General features: G+C 46.6%; 1 protein-coding gene across 1 annotated transcript in view; it reads right to left on the bottom strand.

Moving 5' to 3' along the window:
• Positions 1-24,338, bottom strand: part of CFAP47 (cilia and flagella associated protein 47) — a 1,022,460-nt gene that overhangs the window by 145,010 nt on the left and 853,112 nt on the right. The window contains exon 58 of the mRNA XM_070750589.1: positions 14,109-14,201. Coding sequence (XP_070606690.1) covers positions 14,109-14,201 — 93 coding nt within the window. The remainder of the gene's footprint in view (positions 1-14,108; positions 14,202-24,338) is intronic.

Raw genomic sequence — 24,338 nt, 5'->3', positions numbered from 1 at the left:
AACAAAAATTCGGATACTGAACAGATAATTTTGTTTACTATCCGAAATGTAAGATCTGAGGGGACGAGGTGAGAGGGAATGGGAGTCGGAATCCCGACACACCCCTCCTGGCCACCCTCTTAACAGCCTCCCAGTCTCTACCTTGTAACTGCTCCAAGCTGCAGGAAGGGTAGGGCTGGCTGCAATACCGGCAGCTTTGGGGGGCTCCTTTCCTCAGCGGTTCAGTTCGGTACCTCCAGGCAGCTGCACCAACTTTTTCCTTCCCGGCGGCGGCAGCTCCGGTGGCTTCCCTACGAGGAGGAGCAGCGTCAGGAACGTCATGTGATGAAGGTAAGCCGCCGGAGCCGTCGCTGCCGGGAAGGAAAAAGTTGGTGCAGCTGCCTGGAGGTACCGAACTGAACCGCTGAGGAAAGGAGCCCCCCAAAACTGCCGGTATTGCAGCCAGCCCTACCCTTCCTGCAGCTTGGAGCAATTACAAGGTAGAGACTGGGAGGCTGTTAAGAGGGCAACCAGGAGGGGCGTGTCGGGATTCCGACTCCCATTCCCTCTCACCCCGTCCCCTCAGATCCTTATCCCATAGGAAATAGAGGAAATACTGTAGATTTAATTGGTTCCCAGCAAGTCAATGGGCTGGGAACCAATTAAATCCATTTCCATTATTTCCTATGGGATAAATTAATTCGGTTCTCAACCAAATCGGTTCTCAACCACACTTCTGGAACGGATTGTGGTCGAGAACCGAGGTACCACTGTATATCCGTGATGGGGAACCTATTGCACATGTGCCAGAGGGGGATGGGACATTTTGCCTCCACCAGTTGGGCAAAGCTCTTTCTTCCACAGCCCTTGATCTCTGATGATTGGCCGCTGCCTTTTCTCCCTCACCAAAAGACCCCTAGCTGTTCATCCCAGCCCTTCCATCACCAAAAACCACATTCAGACTCAGTCTTTTGGCTACATGGGACACTTCGCCACCAGCCAATCAGTATTGTACAGGTGGCGGGCGGAAGGGTGGGAATAGATGACTTCCGATGTTCCTTCCAATACTTGTTAATTTGTATGAGAAACTGTAGAGGTCACTGATTTGAGAAGGGGGTTGGACTAGATGACCTCTGTGGTCCCCTCCATCTCTGTGATTCTATAGAAACCTCCTGCTTGAGAAGGGGGTTGGACTAGATGACTTTGAGGTCCTCTCCATGTCTATGGTTCGAGATGACCTCCTTAAGGTCCCATCCAATTCTGTAGCGGTCTCCTGCTTGAGAAGGGGGTTGGACTAGATGGCCTCTCAGGTCCCATCCAACTCTAATTCTCTATCAGTCTCCTGCTTGAGAAGAGGGTTGGACTAGATGGCCTCTGAGGTCCCTTCCATCTCTATGATTCTGTATTAGTTTCTTGCTTGAGGAGGGATTCTGAGTAGAAATGGTGTGTGTGTGTGTGTGTGTGTGTGTGTGTGTGTGTGTGTGTGAAAGTGCTCCCAAAGCCGCCTCCCCACCCCACTTCTGGGGACCCTCAAGACAAATGAAGGAGGGGGTGAAAAGAGGTATGGGATCATCTAGATGCCCAGAGCATGTCTGGACCTCTCTCTCTGTGGGAATGGGGCAGGATAATTAGAACTCCTCCTCTTTCTCCCCCAAAGCCCCCTCTCCACCCCACTTTTGGAGACCCTAAAGGCAAACTGGTGTGTGTGTGCGGTGTGTGTGTGTGTGTAAGATTCTCATCTAGATGCCCCAGGGGGTCTCTGGACTTCTATTGGAATCGGACCTCCTCTGTTCCCAAATTAGCTTTTTAAGGATTTAGCATCACTCAAGAGGAGGCTAACTGTCCCATTCTTTCCTTCCCAAAGTAGCATTTTGTCAGGACCATACTGATTGGCTGGTGGTGAAGTATCCCACAGCCAAAAGGCTGAGGCTGAATGTGGTTTTTTGTGACAGAAGAGCTGGGCCGAACAGCTAGGGGTCTTTTGGTGAGAGAGAAAAGGCAGCGGCCAATTGTCAAAGATCAAAGGCTGCAGAAGAAAGAGCTTTGCCCAACTGGCGAAGATCTTGTCCTAGACCCATACCAGAGGTGGCACGCAGTGTTCTCTCTGTGGGCTTGTGAGTCCTTACTCCAGTTCAGCTCCACTGCACATGTGCATGCACCTCCCATCAATCAGCTGATCTTCAGATTTCTGCCATGCATTTGTGGGGTTGGGGTTGGGGTGGGGGCAATTGTGCATATAGGGGGCTGCGTCAGGGGAGGTGCATGCATGGGGGGCATGCACATATTGCAATTTGGGGGTTTACATGCTTGCGTTTTGTGCAGTCAGTCTGGAAAAGGTTAGCCATCACTGCCTTATACCATTTCAGATAAATATTTGTGTAAATGTTGGAGCATTCACAACTTCCGAAGGAAAGCTATCCCACTGGTTAATCGTTCTCACTATGGTTTTTAATTCAAGTGAAAGTGATCCCTCATATTAAAACTGTCCTAACATCAAACAATTTTTTCTACTGTAAAATGATTATGCCTGCATACAACTGCATGTGTCCCAGCAACCAGTTAGGTAACACAGAATCGGCCTTCTCCAGGTCCCATCGACTAGGCAATGTCGTTTGGTGGGACCTAGGGGAAGACCCTTTTCTATGGAGGCCACGGCCCTCTGGAATCAGCTCCCCACAGATATTTGCACTGCCCCCACCATCCTCGCCTTCTGTAAAAGCTTAAAGACCTATTTATGCCACCAGGCTTGGGGCCATTATTTGTTTGTTTGTTTGATTGATTTTTTTAATGCTGCCCTTCTCCTTAGACTCAGGGCAGCTTACAACATGTTAGCAATAGCACTTTTTAACAGAGCCAGCATATTGCCCCCACAATCAGGGTCCTCATTTTACCCACCTCAGAAGGATGGAAGGCTGAGTCAACCTTGAGCCAGTGATGAGATTTGAACCACTGACCTACAGATCTACAGTGAGCTTTAATGCCCTGCATTACTGCACTCTACCTGCTGTGCCACCTCGACTCAGACCTTAGACCTTAGCCCCCTGGCTGACGAGTGTATTATGTTTTTCTCTGTGAATGGTAATGTCAACCATGCTATGGTTCTACATTCCTACTACGCTTCGGCTGCCATGAGTAACGGGGTGGGTGGGTTCTGGATAATTGGGGGGGGGAGAGTGCAGGCCGGTGTAGGAGGCCCTGTTAAGTTTTGTTTTCCTAATACAGAGTGGGATAGCTTTTGTTTTCCTGGAAAGCAGATGACCAGAAGAAGACTGTTAGAAGTTGCATTCCATCAGCGCGCCGTGGTTTTGAAGATGCGTCCACCTGGTGGTTATGGGCACAGGATTGGCTATTCTCCAAAGGGGGGGGGTTCAAATGGGGATTTTGATATATGCTTGTATTGCGCCTTTTTACTCAGTCTTTGCTTCATTTCCATTGCTTTCAGTTCTGATTTTCGATAAATTCACTTTTGAAGTTAAAATGGACTCTGAGTTTTATTTTTCTTAAATTCTGATTGAAGCAGCTGACAATAAGCAAAGACTGCTCTGAAACAGTCATTCCTGGAGAATTGCTTTCTACCGGGGACTGAGCAGAAATGTCTCATTGGGGGTGGAGAGGAACAGTCAGAAGAATATACCAGATTGACGAGCCCTCCCCCCCATACTCCAAAAAGAGGAAGACTTGGCCCAAAGCGGGGATGACCAGCTTCAAGCCTAGCAGCCATGGAGAGCCCCCAGATGGTCCATTGGTATCGGAGTAAGTCACATATCTGATGAACCTCTTTTTTCTGATGCAAATGTGACTCACCTTAAGAAACAAAAGAAAGAACGTGGAGAGGTCAGCCAGGAGGGACTCCTGTTAGCCGAGTTGGTTACAGACATCAGAGAGGCCCTACAATTGGTGGAAAGGAAGAGCCATCGAGCTGTAGCAGACCCACAAAGTGAAGAGGAGTGGGAGGATGAGGCCTCAGCAGGGCCTTCAAGGCAGAGAGCGTAACCGAGAGCAGCAGCCCAAACCTCCCCTCCGGTGCAGGTCCAACCCCCCCAGTGCAAACACAATGGGGGGAGGGGAAGCTCACAGCTGTAGAGCCCCAGACACACACCCCCTAGCGCAAAGATACAATGGCTAGCCAGGGGGGCTAGGGCATTTTTGGCCCAAGTTAACCAGTACATGGAAGATTATGAAGGGGAATTCCCAAACAATCTGGCCCGGGTGAGGGTGGTGACCCAAGCTCTCGAGGGAAAAGTGGATGACTGGGTGGTGTTGCTTCACGAGCAGAGGGACCTCTCCCTGAGGAATTTTGATCAATTTATGATGGCCCTCAGAGGATCCTCTGGTGGAGAGGAAAGCCAGAACCAAAACAAAAACCCTGAAGCAGGGCAAGAGATCAGTCAGTGACTACACTCAAGAGTTACATGAACTGATGTCCTATGTGAGCACGTACCCGATGGGGGTTCTCATGGAATACTACATGGATGGCTTAAATGATGAGATTTACCAACACTGCAAAGTGAGGGCAAGTCCTAGAAATCTCAGCAGATGTTTCCAGTTGGCGGCAGAAGTGGAGATCGACCTTCTGAGAGGCCAGCATGAGAAAAATTCCCCTTCGGGGGGGAACAAGGCCTGAGGAAAAGTGGCAGATCGGGGCTGGAGGAATCTAGGACCACAGCTTGTTTCCAATGTGGGAAGGAGGGGCATCATGCAGCAGAGTGTCTTGCAAAATCTATGCAGAGGTTGACCCCTACTGGTGGCAAGAAAATAGAGCAGTGAACCAAGAAAATCCCAGATGCTGGGTGACTGGGAAAGAAGACTGTAGAGGTCGCCCCCCCAATAGGGGAGGAGCCGGGACCTCCAGCCCACCTGCTCATTGAGGACAGCAATCCTGAGGAAGCTGTTTCAGTAAGTCCCCCCCTGGATGTGTATACATTCCCATCATAGTACAGGACCCAATGGGGAGAGAGACAAGGGGAACCATGTCAGCCCTTTTGGATTCGGACTGTACCAGGAATCTTATGTCCCCAGAGGTAGCGGAGAATTTCAGCCTTAAGTTACGGCCCCTGAGAGATCCCATCTCTTTTGCTCAACTGGATGGGTCAATGGTGGGGGGAAAACCAGCCACGCATGAGACTGAGACCTTAATCATGACAATGGGGTCCCATCAGGAGACTATACAATTTATTGTGGGTCCCCTGATGGACAATGCAATTATTTTGGGACTACCATTGTTGCAGAAATGGAACCCCGAGGTCAATTGGTGCACTGGAGCCATGACTGTCACTTACAAAGGGAAAAACGAACTGGAGTTTGTTTTAGCAGAATTGGGCTGGAGAGACTCTCCTGATGTGGAAAAAATCAAAGGGGAGGAGAGAATCCCTAGGAAATATTGGGACCTCAAGGAAGTTTCCAGTGAGAAGGAGGCAGATAAATTACCACCGCATCAGGCCACAGACTGTAGCATTGAAGTACTGCCTGGGGTTAAACTGCCGAAACCAAGGATGTACTCTTTGACCCCTGGAGAATTGGGAGAGCTGTGCAAGTTCATTGACAAAACTTAACAAGGGGTTTCATTCAACCGGCTAGGCCACAAATGGCAGTCCCATTTGTAATGGTAGTAGATTACCGGAACCTGAACATGATTTGTATGCATAATGTGTACCCCCTACTACTTATGAAGGACATGTTGGGTTACTTGGTGTTGTGGTTAGCTCTGGCCCAGCTCCTGCCCCACAGGCCTGCAGCATGTGGATATCTCCCCCACTGTGGATGTGGGGGAGATATCCACATGCTGCAGGCCTGTTTTGCCCCTGGTGGAATCTGATGATGAAGGCTCCTCTGACCAAGAAGACATGAGTGACAGGGAGGAGGAGAGTGTGGCAGACAGCTCAGAAGATCAATTATCTAGCTCCTCCTTGGATTCAGAACAAGAGTTAATGATACAGCCACGCATGCGGAGAGCGATGCATAGGCAGCAACAACTGAGAGAGTATTATCAAAGAAAATGAGGCCACCTGTGGTTGGGTGGGGCTGTGGTAATTAGGGAGGCTGCTATAAAGAGCAGCCTGTGGGTTTTTTCCATTGTGGAGGATTATCTGATCGTTGTGTTTCGTGACTGCTTTACTGACTTGGACCTTTTGTGTGCTGATTATTCCCCGCTTTGAAACTAAACCAGGGCAAAGTGTGTTTCACTTTGTGAAAAAAGAAGGACTGTGAATTGCCTCACAGCTGCAAGCTAAGTATCACAGAACTGATAAGGGACTTGTACAAATTACCAGTTTGTTTGGAGACAAGTGCTCTTTGCTATCCCAAAAGAGGGCTTGGTTTAAGTGAATTTTCATTATAAAGAACATTGTTTTGAATTTTCAAACGTGTGTGTGTCTGAAATTGTATCTGTGCATTTTTGGGAGGATTCTACCAGAGAGCTCGACAGAACACTTGGCAAAGGGAAAAAAATTTCACAATGCTGGATTTACGTGAAGCTTACTATAGAGTTCACATCAAGGAAGGAGATGAATGGAAAACAGTTTTCAACACTCCCCTGGGATGTTTCCAGTTCCGAGTGCTCCCTTTCGGCCTACAGAGGGCACCAGGGGTTTTCATGCAACTAAACAATGAGTTGTTGCATGAACATTTATATAAAGGAGTTTTGATCTACTTAGACGATATATTAAAATTTTCAGAGACGTTAGAACAACTTGTGGCCCCAGTCAGGGAAGTTTTAAAGAAACTCAAAGCCACAGAGTTATATGCAAAGCTGTCTAAGTGCAAATTTCACCAGAGCAAAATTGACTACTTGGGCTATTGCATTTCACACCAAGGGGTGGAGATGGATCCTGAGAAGGTGAGGGCAGTTCTGGATTGGGAGGTCCCACATACCAGGAAACAATTGCAGAGTTTCTTAGGTTTTGCCAATTTTTACTGACAGTTTATTCTGACATTCTCCCAAATAGCCTTGCCTATCACAAATCTGTTGAAAACTAAAGGAGAAGACAAGCCTAAACAGAGCAGCCCACTGCAGTGGACTATGGAATGTCAAGCGGCTTTTGAAAAACTAAAGAGACTGTTTGCGGGTGAGCCCATCCTCAAACACCCAAATTTGGAGTGTCCTTTTGTGGTCCAAGTCGACGCAAGCGACGTGGCTGTGGGAGCAGTCCTATTGCAAGGAGATGAGGAACAGGGCCTTCGCCCCTATGCGTACACCTCTAGGAAACTAACTGAGACTGAACGTAGGTGGGCTGTATGGGAAAAAGAAGCATTTGCAGTGTATTGAGCCCTACTGTCCCCGGAGACACTTCTTAGAGAGAGCTAAAATCTGTTTGAGGTGTGGACTGATCACAAAACTTTAGAAGCTTTGAAAAAAACCCGGAAATTGTCCCCCAGGCAAGATAGGTGGGCGCAGCATTTTGGTTAGTTCAACTTCTCACTCCGCTACATACCGGGGGGGGGGGGACAACTTTATGACAGACACACTTTCCAGGTTGCCTCAATATAATAGTGGTAGGCCAGAGATAGTTCAACCGGTTATTCCAACATAACAATAGGCGTGCCCAGCAATAACCAGAGAGCAGAGTTCAGAGCCAATCTTCCAGATGATTTGGCAATGGAATTACAAAAGGCTTTAGGAACACATTACTGGTTTTTGGCTCATCAGGCAGACTGCACTCAACAGTCTGGATTGGCTTGGATAGGATCCAGAGTGTATGTCCCAGCCTCTATGAGAACTTATTTATTTATTTATTTGTTTGTTTGTTTGTTTATTTATTTATTAGATTTATATGCCGCCCCTCTCCGTAGATTTGGGGTGGCTCACAACACAATAAAACAGTTCATGACAAATCTAATAATTTACAATTTAAAACATTTTAAAAACCCCATTATTAAAAAGACATACATACAAACATACCATACATAAATTATATAGGCCTGGGTGAAATATCTCAGTTTCCCCATGCCTGACGATAAAGGTGGGTTTTGAGAAGTTTACAAAAGGCAAAGAGGGTAGGGGCAGTTCTAATCTCTGGGGGGAGCTGGGGGGAGAGTCAGGGCCGCCACAGAGAAGGATCTTCCCCTGGGGCCCGCCAACCGACATTATTTAGTTGACGGGACCCGAAAAAGGCCCACTCTGTGGGACCTAATCGGTCGCTGGGATTCATGCAGCAGAAGGCAGTCTCAGAGATATTCTGGTCCGATGCCATGAAGGGCTTTATAGGTCATAACCAACACTTTGACTTGTGACCAGAAATTGATCAGCAACCAATGCAGACTGCGAAGTGTTGGTGTAACATGGGCATACCTGGGGAAGCCCAAGACTGCTCTCGCAGCTGCATTATGCACGATCTGAAGTTTCCGAACACTTTTCAAAGGTAGCCCCATGTAGAGAGCGTTACAGTAGTCAAACCTCGAGGTGATGAGGGCATGAGTGACTGTGAGCAGTGAGTCCTGGTCCAAATAGGGCCGCAACTGGTGCACCAGGCGAACCTGGGCAAATGCCCCCCTCGCCACAGCTGAAAGATGGTTCTCTAATGTGAGCTGTGGATCGAGGAGGACGCCCAAGTTGCGGACCCTCTCTGAGGGGGTCAATAATTCCCCCCCCCAGGGTGATGGGCAGACAGATGGAATTGTCCTTGGGAGGCAAAACCCACAGCCACTCCGTCTTTTTTTTTAAAAAAAATCTTTATTGAGTTTTCACATATAGTTCAAATCACATATTATTCTGTTTTACAGATTATAAACCATCTCTATTAAAATTCTTATAATAGATTTTTACCTGTTACATTCCATTATATACATTATTTTTCATACTTTTATAGTCTAATATTTGTTATATTCAATAACTTGTAAATAAAACCTTTTACAAGGTAGCTGTAGATTGTTTCCATTGTACTGTTGCTTCTTATTATATTGTTTCTATATTCTCTTTTTGAACCCATTCATGCCATTTTTGCCATGTTCGTTTTGATTCCGTGATTTTGTTTCCCTTGATTGAGTTAGTGAGTTCGCCCATCTCCACGCATGTATATATCTTATCTATAATTAATTCTTCCATTGGGGTCTGGTCATTTTTCCAGAGTTGTGCTATTGCAATTCTCGTTGCGGTGTTTATGTGTGTTGTAAGAAGCATTGTTTATTTTGAGTAGTGTTTTCTCCAAACTCCTAATAGCATAGCTTCTGGAGTGAATTCTATTTCCTCTTTTGTAATCTCTGAAAGCCAGGTATGAGTTATTTTCCAGATTTTTTGTATCATAGGACATGACCACCACATATGGAAAAAAGTGCCTCTTTCGTTTTTACACTTCTAACATGTGTCTAATAATGTTGGGTATATCTTTGCTAACCTAGCTGGGGGAATATACCATCTGTAAAAAAGTTTATAATAATTTTCCTTATATGCTGCCGAAAGAGTTATTTTGGATATTGTAGTCCATGTTTTTCCCCAGTCTGCTATGTGTATCTCATTTTGCAAGTTTCTTTCCCATGCTGTCATAGGTGTTTTAGTTGTCTCTTTTATTCTTTCCTGTTCCAGAAGTATTTGATATATTCTAGTTATTTTTTTATTTTCATTCCCTATTAAAATCTTATCTAGTGAATTCATAGATTTTTGAATACCGGGTGTTTGATTGTCTTTCTTGAATCTAGATTCTATTTGAGCATATGTCCGTCTTATCAGGGTTGAGTTTGAGTCTGCTGACACCCATCCAGGCCCCAACAGCCTCCAGACACCGGTACATCACTTCCACTGCTTTGTTGATTGGACATGGGGTGGAGATGTAAAGCTGGGTATCATCAGCATACTGATGATACCTCACCTCATGCCCTTGGATGATCTCATCCAGTGGTTTCATGTAGATTTTGAATAGCAGGGGGGAGAGGACTGACCCCTGAGGCACCCCACAAGGGAGAGACCTCGGGGTCAACCTCTGGCCCCCCACTAACACCGACTGCGACTGACCAGAGAGGTAGGAGGAGAACCACTGAAGAACAGTGCCTCGCACTCCCAACCCCTACAGCCGGCGCAGTAGGATACCATGGTCAATGGTATCGAAAGCCGCTGAGAGGTCAAGAAGCACCAGGACAGAGGATAAACCCCTGTCCTGGGCCCGCCAGAGATCATCCATCAACGTGACCAAAGCAGTTTCCATGCTGTAACCGGGCCTGAAACCCGACTGCTGGGGACCTAGATAATCGGCTTCTTTTAAGGACCGCTGGAGCTGGAGCGTCACCACCTTCTCAACAACCTTCCCCATAAAGGGAAGGTTGGAGACTGGACGATAGTTATTAAGTACGGCTGGGTCCAGGGAAGGCTTCTTGAGGAGGGGGCGCACAAGCGCCTCTTTATAGGGTGTTAGAAAGGACCCCCTCCCCAAGGAAAAGTTGACAATCTCCTGGACCCAGCTCCGTGTCACCTCCCTGCTGGCCGAAACCAGCCAGGAGCGAAATGGATCCAGTAAACAGGTGGCGGAACTCACAGCTCCAATGGCCTTGTCCACTTCATCAGATGTCACCAGATCAAACTCTTCCCACACAGGTGGACAAGTACGGGCCCCAGTTACCTTGACTGACTCGTTGTCAGTCAACTCTGTTTTACAATTAGAGTCGAGGTCCACCCGGATACGAGTGATTTTATCAGCGAAAAACGTGTTAAAATCCTCAGCACTACTCTGTAAGGGCTCCCCAACTCCCCCCTGGTTAAGAAGGGAGCGGGTCACCCTAAACAGAGCGGCCGGGTGGGATTCCACTGATGCAATCAAGGCAGCATGATACACATATCTTGCCACCTTGAGCGCCACTTTGTAAGTCTTAATAAAAGCTCTTACAAGTGTTCGATCGGATTCAGACTTACTCTTCCTCCATCGCTTCTCTAGACATCTCTTCTGGCGTTTCAACTCCCGGAGCTCCTCGTTGAACCATGGAGCTCTACGGGGTCTAGCACCACGGAGAGGTCGCAAAGGCGCAATCCGATCAAGAGCCTCCGCTGCAGCCTTGTTCCAGGCCTCCGCAAGAGACTCCGCCGAACTGTGGACGAGTGCATCTGGAATAACCCCAAGCACCGTCTGAAAGCACTCTGGGTCCATCAGGCATCTGGGGCGGAACAACTTAATCGGTTCTGCCTCCCTGCGGAGAAGGATTGGAGCCAGGAAGTCAAGCCATAGTAAAAAATGGTCCGACTATGACAAAGGCAATGCTTCTAAGCCCCTTAGTCTCAGACCATTACTCAATTGCTCAGATATCATGTCGGGTGCGTGTCCTCCCTCGTGAGTTGGACCCTGTACTACTTGAATCAGGTCCATGGCTGTCATGGTGGCCATGAACTCCTGTGCCAGTCCAGAGGCTTCGCTGAGTGATGGCAGGTTGAAGTCCTCCAAGACAATAAGTCCAGGGAACTCCACCGCCAACCCAGCTACCTCCTCGAGTAGCACAGGCAGGGCTTTTGACACGCAGCTGGGAGGCAGGTACGTGAGAAACAAGCCCACCTGAACCCCTAAGTCCAACTTCATCAAGAGAGACTCACAACCCGCAATCTCTGGAGCAATGAGTCCATGTAGGCAAAGGCTCTCCCTGGCTATAATAGCCACTCCTCCCCCCCTTCCCTGGGGTCGAGGTTGATGCCATATCTGAAACCCGGCTGGGCAAATTTCAGAGAGAGGAACTCCTCCCTCCGGGCCCAGCCAGGTTTCAGTAATACATGCCAGGTCGGCCTCCTCATCCAGGATCAAATCCCAGATAAGGAGAGCTTTATTTACCACCGACCTGGCATTGAGCAGCAGCAACCTGAGCCCAGGGCCAGAATTACACTCATCACCAGTGCCCAAGATTGAGCTCATGGAGCCAGAACAAGGAATCATTATTAAGCAACGATCCCTCGTTCCCCTAGAACGGCTAACTCCGTGGGCCCCACCATATCTGCCTCTCCCCAGCAACACCGGAATATTACCACCCTCTGTCACACCAGAGATTGGTGACCTCTCCCCTCCTGCCTCTCCAGCGTTAGGTGGGCCAAACATTTCATTTGTACTATATCCATTCATCACATCCATGGCATAATCCCATCCACCCGCCTCATCCCATTCACCCCCATTCAATCGACCCCATCCACCCGCCCCATCCCATCCACCCCCATTCAATCAACCCCATTCATAATAATCATAGGCATCCATCACTAAACCCCCCCAATAAATAATTAAAAGTAAGTTAATTAACATACCAGTACAAAATCCCATTTCATTCCACCACCACCACCAGTATATATAATTTAGCCCCCTTAAAAATTAACTTAAAAAACATAAGACATAAGAATATAAAACAAAAATAACATAGGAGTGGTTGATTAGCTTGTAATTCTTAAAGAGCAGCAGCAAGAGTGTGTCAAACTCTAGGCTAATTAAGTTCTTATTAAGAGAGTCCAGTGCTAATGATAAAATAGTCTCTTCAGTGCTGTCCCCTGCCACTGACACGTAATATTGGAGAGGGGCCTTGACTCAAAAGTGGCAGAACACTTTGCGTTTCTGAAAACTTACACTTACTGAGGAGACAATTTTGGCAGCCCTCCATGAAAAAGGACATTGAGACATATGTTGCTAGTAGCCCCATTTGTGTGGCAGCAAAACGACGCCCTGGTCGACCACAAGGACTGTTACAAAGTGTGGCGAGATCCGGGGTACCCTGGAAGGAGATTTCTATGGACTTTATTGTGGATTTGCCCGAAAGTGGGAGGAATACGGTTATTTGGGTTGTTACTGATCTTTTTTGCAAACAGGTTCATTTTGTAGCTTGCCCAAAAATCCCCACTTCCAGGGCCTTAGCGAGGCTTTTCATACAGCACGTGTACCGTCTTCATGGAATTCCCGACCGAGTAATTTCAGACTGAGGGGTTCAATTCACTTGTATTTTTGGAAGGAGTTTTTGAGCCTGTTAGGTACCAAGCAGGGGTTAAGCTCTGCCCACTACCCGCAAACTAATGGAGCATGTGAACGGGCAAACTCCATGTTGGAGCAATACTTCCAGTGTTATTTAAATTACCAACAGGACAACTGGAGCGAATTTCTGCCATGCGCAGAGGCGGTGTATAACAATTTGCTATATAGTAGCACGGGTTTTACTGTTTAAATTGGTTAGTGGACAGGATTTTGTGCCTATCCTACAGTTACCACAGGATGAACCTAAGCATCCTACCTTAAAGGAATGGGTAACCCAGTTAAAGGCAAATTGGCCAGTGGCTCATAAAGCTCTGGATGAGGCTCATAATACCTGTAAGGCACAGGCCAACAAAAAGAGGAGTCAGGCAGTAGATTACAAAGTGGGGGACAGGGTTTCCCTATCCACAAAGTTCTTAAAAACCACTCAAATGTCAAAGAAATTGGGTGCCAAATATGTAGGGCCTTTTCCAATTGTGCAAGTGGTGAACTCAGTAGCTATGAAATTGGAGCTACCCAAATTGTTGTGGAAAATTCACCCAGTGTTTCACGTCAGTGCAGGAGGGTGCAGGAGGCCCTGTTAAGTTTTGTTTTCCTAATACAGAATGGGATAGCTTTTGTTTTCCTGGAAAGCAGGCCGTTAGACGTTGCATCCCATCAGTGTGACATGGTTTTGAAGATGCCTCCACCTGATGGTTATGGACCCTAGGGATTGGCTATTCTCCAAAGGAGGGTCAAATGGGGATTTTGATATACGTTTGTATCATGCCTTTTTCCTCAGTCTTTGCTTCACTTCCATTCCTTTCAGTTCTGGTTTGTGATAAATTCACTTTTGAAGTTAAAATGGACTCTGAGTTTTATTTTTCTTAAATTCTGATTGAAGAGGCTGACAGGTAATGAATGTCTTTAAATTTTATTAATGTTTGTAAAAGTTTTTTAGTTATATTAATTGGATTTTTTAGATATGTATATGATATATTGTTTTTGATATGTTGTGAGCCGCCCCTCAGAGAGTGGTGGCACACAAGCCCAACAAATAAATAAATAAATAAATAAATAAATAGACAGACAGATAGATAGATAGATAAATAAATAAATAAATAAATAAGCAAGTAAACAAACAAACAAACAAACAAACGAATGAATAAATATGAACTACATAGCCATATAGTTTCACAGTTACATAAAATTGTCCTTAAGAAATTTTAAACAAAAAAGTGCTACCTTGTTTTTCCTTGAGTGGAAGCCAGAAAATACTGTCTTTACTGGAATGATGGCATGGAGTTGCATGATGATAATCTGTGATGTGATCTGGATCTAATAAATAGGGGGGAAACTCTTACATTTCAATGTATAAAAATGATTTTTAAATATAATATAAAAATACAACAATAGGAAGGAATAGTGATTTTTCCCCTGCTGGAGAGCTGCACATACTGTGCAAATGTAGGGGAAACTGTCTTTAGACAGGATTGATTGAAGTCCCCAGCCACAACAAGAGCACCTTCTGGATGATTTTGCTGCTGCCTGGAGATTGATTGATTGATAGATTGATTTATCTATTTATTTATATTGTAAAATTCTAAAACAACAATTTTAAAACATTTTAAACCCAACAGCAAAGAAAAAACATGCATGCCCTTTATGGCTGAATATCGATGCTGCACCATCCAACAATGGCCCCAGGCCTGCCGGAAAAGCCAGGTCTTTACAGCTTTCTGGAAGTCCAGTAGGGTGGGGGCAGTCTGGATCTCAGGATGTCTGGTTCCAGAGAGTCGGAGCCACCAGAGAGAAGGCTCTCACCCGCAGCACTGCCAACTGACACTATTAAGCTGATGCAGGGGTAAACAAAGTTGGCTCTTCTATGACATGTGGACCTCAACTCCCAGAATTCCTGAGTTAGCATGATTGTCTCAGGAATTCTGGGAGTTGAAATCCACAAGTCATAAAAGAGCCAACTGTGCCTACCCCTTTGCCTATCCTGGACCCAGAGAAGACCAACCCTGTGGGCTCTTATCGGTCGCTGGAAGCTATGTGGCGGTCTCGAACATAGTCTGGCCCTAAGCCATGTAGGGCTTTAAAGGTAATAACCAATACCTTGAATTGCGCCTGGAGACTAATCAGGAGCCAGCACAGCTTGCAGAGCTGATGTAATGTAACTGCTTGCACAGTTGCATTCTGGACCAGCTGTAGTGCCTGAACACTCTTCGGGGTTGCAATTGGTGCACTAGGCAAACCTGTGCCTAGCTACAGCTGCCAGATGTTGGTCCAATTTTAGCTGAGAGTCTAGGAGGACACCCAAATTGCGAACTCATTCAGAGGGTGGTAATTCTTCCCCTCCCAGAACCAAAGATGGAAAGTCAATATAATCCTTCGGTGGCAATACCTATAGCCACTTGGTCTTGTCAGGGTTAAGTTTGAGCCTCTTAAGTCCCATACAGACCTTCACAGCCTCCAGGTACTGGCATATCATATCCACCGCTTCACTGAACTGGCACATGGTGGAAATATATAACTGGCTGTCATCAGCATATTGCTGATGCCTCACCCCATGTCATTGGATGATCTCACCCAGTGATTTCATGTAGATGTTAAATTGGAGAGTAGAGAGGACCAAACCTAAGGTACCCCACAAAGGAGGGGCCTGGGGTTCAACCTCTGTCCTCCTATCAACACTGACTGCAACTGATCAAAGAGATAGGAGGAGAACCACCATATCACGGTGCCAACTACTTCCAACTCCCTTAGTCATTGCAGAAGGATACCATGGTCAAAAGCTACTGAGAGGTCAAGAAGTACTAAGATAGAGGTCAAGAAATACTAGTACTAAGAAGTACTAAGATAGAGGAATGACCTCCATCTCAGGCTTGCAAGAGATTTTTTTTTTTTTTTTTTTTTATTATTTGGATTTGTATGCCACCCCTCTCCGAAGACTCAGGGCAGCTCACAGCAGAGATCATCCATCTGAGTGACCAAAGCAGTATCTGTGCTGTAGCCAGGCCTGAAGCCCAATTGAAAAGAATCTAGATAATCTGTTTCATCCAATGACTGTAGGAGCTGGAGTACCACCACTTTCTCTACAACCTTACCCATAAAGGGTAGGTTGGAGACTGGACAAAAGTTCTTTAATTCAGCTGGATCCAGGGAAGGCTTCTGGAGGAGGGGCCTCACAACCGCTATATGAGATGATGTCATATTGCCTAGAAAGCACCATGTTGGCGTTGGCATCAGATGGAATATAAACTGCTGTAATAATTATCAGTGTGATTTCTCTAGGCAGATAAAATGCCCTATATATGTTAGGACTAACACTTGATATACTACCAGTGAAGATCTTAGAAAACAAATTCAGATACTCTAATTTACAAAGTTCAGAATAATACAGGCAATGTTTTCCCTGTGATAGGCAGAAGCTAACCTTTGAAGAAGCATGATAGAAAGAGTATTGATGCTCAAACTTTGATTCTTGACAAAGGAAAGGCTAACCTCTAAAGGTGGGAGGAGTGGGGGAGCCCATCTCTGAGGTGGCAGAGGGCCGGAATATACCAGTTCTTCTGGAAAGAGGCAGATATGGTGGGAGCCATGGGGTAGGCTGCTCTTGGGGAGCAAGAGCTCACTGCCTAAAAGCAATACCTTGCTCCGGCCCCATGAGCTCAACCCGGGATACGGGTGATAGGAGAAATCTGGATGCTGAGCTCAGGCTGTTGCTGCTCAATTCCAGATCAATTGTAAACAAAGCTCCCCTCATCCGGGACTTAATCCTGGAGGAGGAGGCTGACCTGGTGTGTGTGACTGAGACCTGGCTGGGCCCAGACAGAGGAATCCCTCTCTTTGAAATGTGCCTAGCTGGGTTTCAGGTGTGGCAGCAGCCACAACCCCATGAAATGCGGGAAGGAATGGCTATTATACCTAGAAAGACCTTTAGCCTATGCAGGCTCCCTGATCCTGAGATAACGGGATGTGAGTCGTTCCTTGTGAAGTTGGACCCAGGGGTTCAGGTGGGTTTGTTACTCACATACCTGCCTCTCAATTGTGCATCAACAGCCCTGCCTGCAATGCTCAATGAGATAGCCGGGTTGGCAATGGAGTTCCCCAGACTTATAGTCTTGTGGGACCTTAATATACCATCACTGGGCAAATCCTCTGGGTTGGTGTGGGAATTCATGGCTTCTGTGACAACCATAGATGTGATTCAAGTAATTCAGAGTCTGACTCATGAGGGGGGGCACACTGCCGATATGATATTCCTCTCAGAGCAGTTGAGAGGAGCTTAGATATCTTGCCCTTGTCATGGTTGGATAATTTTCTTCTATGGCTTGAGTTTAAGGCTCCAATCCTCTCCCGCAGGGAAGCGGAACCAATTAGGTGGTTCTGCCCCAGACACCTGATGGACCCAGAGGATTTTTAGAAGGCCCTTGGGGTTCTACCAGATTCGCTTATCCACAATTTGGCGGAGTCCCTGGTAATGGCCTGGAATACGGCTGTGACAGAGGCTCTAGACTGGATTGCATCTTTGCGACTCTCCATGGCAGTAGACCCTGGGGATTCCCTTGGTTTATCGAGGAACTCCGGGGGATGAAATGCCGGAAAAGACATCTAGAGAAGCATTGGAGGAAAAGTAAACCTGAATCTGACCGAATATGGGTAAGTTCTTGTGTTAAGACCTATTAGGTGGTGCTCAAGGCATCAAGATGCACATATCATACTGCCCTGATTACATCTGCAGAATCCTGCCCAGCTGCCCTGTTTAGGGTGACTCACTCCCTCCTCAACCAGGAGGGAGTTGACGAACCCTTGTGGGGCAGTGCTGAGCAATTTAATGAGTTTTTTGTAGATAAAATCGCTCAGATCCGGACAAACCTTGACTCCGATTAGAAGACAGTATCGGCTGACATTGAGTCAGTTGAGGTGACAGAGGTTCATCTTAGTCCTGTTGTGTGGGAGAAATTTGACCTCATGATGCCTGATGAAGTGGACAAGGTCATAGGAGATCTGAGCTTTGCCACCTGTTTATTGGACCTGTAGGGATATGACACAGGGCTGGGTACAGGTCATTGCCAATGCTTCTTTGTTGGAGGGGTCCTTTCTGGCTCTTCTGCCCCCTCCTCAAGAAGCCTTCCCTGGACCCAGCTGTTTTAAATAACTATCGTCCTTTCTCCAACCTTTCCTTTATACAGAAGGTTGTTAAGAAGGTGGTGTTGCTCCAGCTGCAAAGGTCCTTGGATGGGCAGTCTGGTTTCAGGCCCAGCTATAGCACTGAAACTGCTTTGGTCATGCTGACAGATGATCTCTGGTGAGCTCAGGATAAGGGTTGTTCCTCTATTCTGGTTCTTCTTGACCTCTCAGAGGCTTTCAATACCATCGACCATGGTATCTTTCTGTACTGACTGGAGGGGTTGGGAGTGTGAGGTACTGTTTTACTGTGGTTCACCTCCTACCTCTCCGGTTGGTCACAATCGGTGTTGGCAGGTGGCCAAGGATTGACTCCTAGGTCCCCCCAGGGGTTGGTCCTCTTGTCCCTATTGTTTAATAGCTACATGAAACCACTGTGTGAGATCTTCTGGTGACAAGGGGTGAGTTATCATCAGTATGCTGATGAGACTCGGCTATACATCTCCACCCTGTGTCAACTCAATGAAGCAGTGGAACTAATGTGCCGGTGTCTGGAGGCTGTGAGAGTTTGGATGGGTGTCAATAAGCTCAGACTTAATTCTGACAAGATGGACTGGCTGTGGGTTTTGCTTCCCAAGGACAATCCCACCTGTCCATCCATTACCCTGGGGGGAGCTTCTGACCCCTCAGAGAGGGTCCACAACTTGGCCATCCTCCTCAATCCACAGCTGAACCTAGAATACCATCTTTCAGATGTGGTGAGGGGGACGTTCACCCAAATCCACCTAGTGCACCAGTTGTGGCCCTATTTGGACCGGGAGTCTTTTCTCACAGTCACTCATGCCCTTATCACCTTGAGGTTTGACTACTGTAATGCTCTCTATATGGGGTGTTCTTTGAAGAATTTCAGAAACTACAGATAATGCAGAATGCAGCCGTGTGAGCAGTCATGGGCCTTTCCAGATATGTCCATGTATCTCCAGCACTCCACGGACTGCACTGGTTGCAGATTGGTTTCTGGACACAATTCAAAGTGTTGATTGTGACCCATAAAGCTCTACATAGCATGAGTCCCAGGAACCAGTGAGGTCCCACAGAATTGTCCTTCTTCAGGTCCCATCAACTAGACAGTGTCACTTGGCAGGCCTTGGGAAAGAGCCTTCTCTGTGGGCACTCCAGTCCTCTGGAATTAGCTCCCCCCAGAGATCCATATTGCCGCCATCCTCCTCACCTCCCACAAGAGTCTCAAGACTCATTTGTGCCGCCAGGCTTGGGGCCATTAGACCCTATGCCCCTGGCCAAATGAATGTAGTGTATGTTTGTTGTGTGAATGGCAATGATTGATTTCAATATTGTGGGGGTTTTAAATTAACTCTTTTAAATTAATTGGATTATGATGTTGGAGTGTTTTTACATGTTGTAAGATGCCCCAAGTCCTCAGAAAGGGGTGGCATATAAATCCAAATAATTAATTAATTAATGATAGATAGAAAGAAAGAACGAACGAACGAACGAACTTTGGCAAATAGCTTAGTCAAGAATAATCATAGTCATACAAAATTACATCAGTCAGTACTCACCATACATATGCAATATTATAAGCCTCTCTCAATATATTAAACAATACTATAAGCCTTATTAACAAAATACATGAAAGCATCATTTGAACACACAGTTCTACAGCATAGTCACACAGACAAACCAGAAATAGCAGAGAGTAATCAGAGAGAGAGAGAGAGAGACTTCTGGCTCCCTCTTATGGCTAACTGCAACACTAACCCTTAAAGACATAGTGTTATACTTCATTTAAACATACAATGATAATTTGTTTATATATTGCCCAAACCAACCAGTTATGTACATAGTATTAAGATATGACAACAGAAAAAGTTTCTTCCAACACATCAACAACAAGAAAAGGATCAAGGAAATGGTTGGCCCACTAAAAAGAGTAGAGGGCATAGAAGTAACAGACAACAGAAACAAAGCAGATCTATTTAACACATTCTTTGCATTAGTCTTCACACAAAAAGAAGCTACAGTCAAATAATAACTCAACATAAGCAAAAATACATTAAGAGACCCCCTGTCAGAACTTAATCACCAGGATTTGTATCACCAGGACTACTCCCCAGAATGTCTACAAGCACATGTCATTTTGAAACCACTGCACCACATCTTCCAAAAATGCTGGAACACAGGACAACTACCCAAGGACTGAAAATGAACTGACATGGTCCCCAAAAAACCAGACCTAGGTAACTACAAACCAATCAGCTTAACATCAATACTTGGGAAAATACCAGAAAAAATAATCAAGAAACAGATCTGCCACCACTTAGAAACAAACAAGCCAGATGGTAGAATGTGGGTGACTCATCAGTTAGGACTGATGTTTTGACTGAAGGCTCCATCTCCCTCCAGCTATGTCAAGCTGAATTCATACTAGGATGTCCAAGTATACCAGCAATCTCAAACTCCAATTAAATTCATGCTTGATACGTTGCCCACCCACCCCCTCAACAGAAGGAACAATCCTAGAAAGGTAAAATAATATGGGATTTTTAAAAAATTAGAGTTGGAAGGGACCTTGTCTAGTCCTCCACCACCACCCTGCTCGAGCAGGAGACCCTATACCACCCCAGACAAATGGCAGTCTAACCTTCCCTTGAAAGTCTCAAGTGTTGGGGCATTCACAACCTCCACAAGCAAACTGTTCCACTGATTTGCTCTCACTGTCAGAAAGTTCCTACTTACTTACTTACTTACTTACTTACTTACTTACTTACTTACTTACTTACTTAATTAATTAATTAATTAATTAATTAATTAATTAATTAATTAATCTATATGCAGTCAACAAGGGTTTGTTAAGAATAAATTATGCCAAACCAACCTCATTTCAGTTTTCAATACTGTGACCAAATCAATAGACTGGCGAAATGCAGTGGACTTGGTATACCTGGACTTCAGCAAAGCATTTGACAAAGTGGACCACAACCTACTAATCTGCAAACTAAAAAAAAGAGGTATAGCTAACTACACAATCAAATGGATTAACAATTGGCTGACCAATCATATCCAATAAGTAGTGCTAAACAGGTCAAAATCCACATGGAAAGAAGTCAGCAGCAAGGTATCACACAGTTCAGTCCTAGGCCCAGTACTCTTTAATATATTCATTAATGACCTAGATGAGGGAATAGAAGGGGAAATAATCAGATTTTCAGATGACACCAAGCTGTTCTCCAGAGGACAGGTTCAAGATATAGAGGGATCTTGACAGACTTGTACTGTGGGTTCATAAAAATAAAATGAAGTTCAATGCAGAAAAGTAAAATCTTACACATAGTCAAGAAATACCAAAGACACACAAATTGGGTGAAATCACACTCAAAAACAGTGGTACCTCTGGTTAAAAAAAAGGAATTATCTAAAAATTATTCATCAAGAAAAATATCCAACAAAAACAACTTGAAAAAATAGCAATTTACATCACAAATCATAACATCAAATTGAAACAACAAACTGTAAATATCGATCGACACGAACTCCAACTTTACAAAGAAAATAAACCCCTAAATGAACTATATATATTGGCACTAAAAACTACATTCAAAACATATCGATAAAGCCTTAGGGTAAAACACACCAACTACGAGCTCAAACTACAGGCCGCAAATCATGAAAGACCCAGCTCTAACGCTGGTTTTCGCTTCTCTATCCCCCCCTTCTTTTCCCTATCCCCCTTCCTTCTATATCTACTTCCCTCCCTTCACAACCCCCTTCTCCCACTCCCCAATTACTACATAAGTAGAGTGTAAAAAATGTACAATATGCATATCTCTTTTGTCTTTCTGTATTTGGTTTTTATTGTATATATTTAATTAATTTATTTTTTTAAAAAAACAACAGTGACTGCGAGAAAGACACATTTTTCGCTGATAAAGTCGCTCGGATCCAGACGGACCTCGACTCCGATTGGATAACTGAGTCGACTAACAACGAGTCAGTCGAGGTGACTGGGGCTCGTACTTGTCCATCTGTCTGGGAAGAGTTTGATCTGGTGACACCTGATGAAGTAGAGAAGGCCATTGGAGCTGTGTGTTCCGCCATCTGTTTACTGGATCCATGTCCCTCCTGGCTGGTTGCGGCCAGCAGGGAGGTGACACGGAACTGGATCCCGGAGATTGTCAACGCTTCTTTGGGGAGGGGGTCCTTTCTGGCTCCTTATAAGGAGGCACTTGTGCGTCCCCTCCTCAAGAAGCCTTCCCTGGACCCACCCATTCTCAACAACTATCATCCAGTCTCCAACCTTCCCTTTATGGGGGAGATTGTTGAGAAGGTGGTGGCGCTCCAGCGGTCCTTGGAAGAAGCTGATTATCTAGGTCCTCAACAGTCGGGTTTCAGGCCCGGTTACAGCATGGAAACTGCTTTGGTCACATTGATGGGTGATCTCTGGCAGGCCCAGGAAAGGGTTTTATCTTCTGTTCTGGTGCTTCTTGACCTCTCAGCGGCTTTTGATACCATCAACCATGGTATCCTTCTGCATCGACTGGAGGGGTTGGGAGTGGGAGGCACTGTTTTTCAGTGGTTTGCAGTCACAGTCGGTGTTAGTAGGGAGTCAGAGGTCAACCTCGAGGCTTCTCCCTTGTGGGGTACCTCAGGGGTCTGTCCTTTCCCCCCTAATATTTAATATCTACATGAAACCGCTGGGCGAGATCATCCAGGGGCATGGGGTGAGGTATCATCAGTACGCTGATGATACCCAGTTGTACATCTCCACCCCATGTGCAGTCAATGAATCAGTGGAAGTGATGTGCCAGTGCCTGGAGGCTGTTAGGGTCTGGATGGGTGTCAACAGACTCAAACTCAACCCTGATAAGATGGAGTGGCTGTGGATTTTGCCTCCCAAGGACAATTCCATCTGTCCATCCATCACCCTGGGGGGGGGAATTATTGACCCCCTCAGAGAGGGTCCGCAACTTGGGCATCCTCCTCGATCCACAGCTTACATTAGAGCACCATCTTTCAGATGTGGCGAGGGGGGCGTTTGCCCAGGTTCACCTGGTGCACCAGTTGTGGCCCTATCTGGACTGCTCACAGTCGCTCATGCCCTCATCACTTCGAGGTTCGACTACTGTAATGCTCTCTACATGGGGCTACCTTTGAAAAGTGTTCGGAAACTTCAGATCCTGCAAAATGCAGCTGTGAGAGCAATCATGGACTTCCCCAGGTATGCCCATGTCACACCAACACTCCGCAGTCTGCATTGGTTGCCGATCAGTTTCCAGTCACAATTCAAAGTGTTGGTTATGACCTATAAAGCCCTTCATGGCATTGGACCAGAATATCTCCAAGACCGCCTTCTGCCACATGAATCCCAGCGACTGGTTAGTTCCCACAGAGTTGGCCTTCTCCGGGTCCCGTAGACCAGCGTTTCCCAACCGGTGTGCCGCAGCACACTAGTATGCCGCGAGACACAGTCAGGTGTGCCGCCAAGCTCCTAGGGAAGCTCCAGCTGGGCGGGGCGCTGCCGGTGCCTCCGAGCTCCCACTCGCAGCTGTCCCCCAGTTCCTGCCCGTTGCTGCGGTTTCTGGCGCTCTCCTGCTGGGCCCCAAAGAAAGAAGGCAGGAAAAAGGAGGCGCGAAGAATCAAGCTCTCCTTTTTCCTGCCTTCCTTCTTTGGGGCCCAGCAGGAGAGCGCCAGAAACCGCGGCATCAGGCAGGAGCCGGGGGACAGCTGCGAGTGAAAGCTCGGAGGCACCGGCAGGGCCCCGCCCAGCTGGAGTTTCCTGGCGTCGGCGGCAAGTGTCCTTTGGGCCCGGCGGGAGGGCACTGGCGGTGGCAGCCACAGGCGGTCGCGGGGAGATGGGGGCGGCGAGAGGGAGCATCAGCGCCACCCCTCTACGAGCAGCAAGAGCCTCAGCGACGGGGCACGCCGTTTGCCTTTCGGCTCCATCGCTGAGGCTTTTGCTGCTCGTGGAGGGGAAGGCACCGATGCCCAAAGCCTCAGCGACGTTTGACTGCCAGGGGTGGGTGGGGAGGAGAAAATCCTCCCACCCCCTCCAGGAGCAGCAAAAGCCTAAGTGACGGATCGTGCCATTTGCCTTTCGGCTCCGTCGCTAAGGCTTTTGCTGCTCGTGGAGGGGGGGTTGGCGGTGCCGATGCCAAATGCTTTCCCTCCGCGGTGGGGGGCGGAGGGCAGGCGCAGTCAGCCCCAGGAGACAAAGAGGGAATGAGAGAAAGGAAAGAGAGAGAAAGGGAGGGAGAGAAAGAACAAGTGAGAGATAGAAAGGATAGAGAGAAAGGGAATGAGAGAAAGGAAAGAGAGAGAAAGGGA

Source organism: Erythrolamprus reginae, chromosome 4, assembly GCF_031021105.1.
Source record: "Erythrolamprus reginae isolate rEryReg1 chromosome 4, rEryReg1.hap1, whole genome shotgun sequence".
Classification (NCBI taxonomy): Eukaryota; Metazoa; Chordata; class Lepidosauria; order Squamata; family Dipsadidae; genus Erythrolamprus; species Erythrolamprus reginae.
Note: the sequence above shows the minus strand (reverse complement) of the source record. Positions and strands in the feature narration are given on the sequence as shown.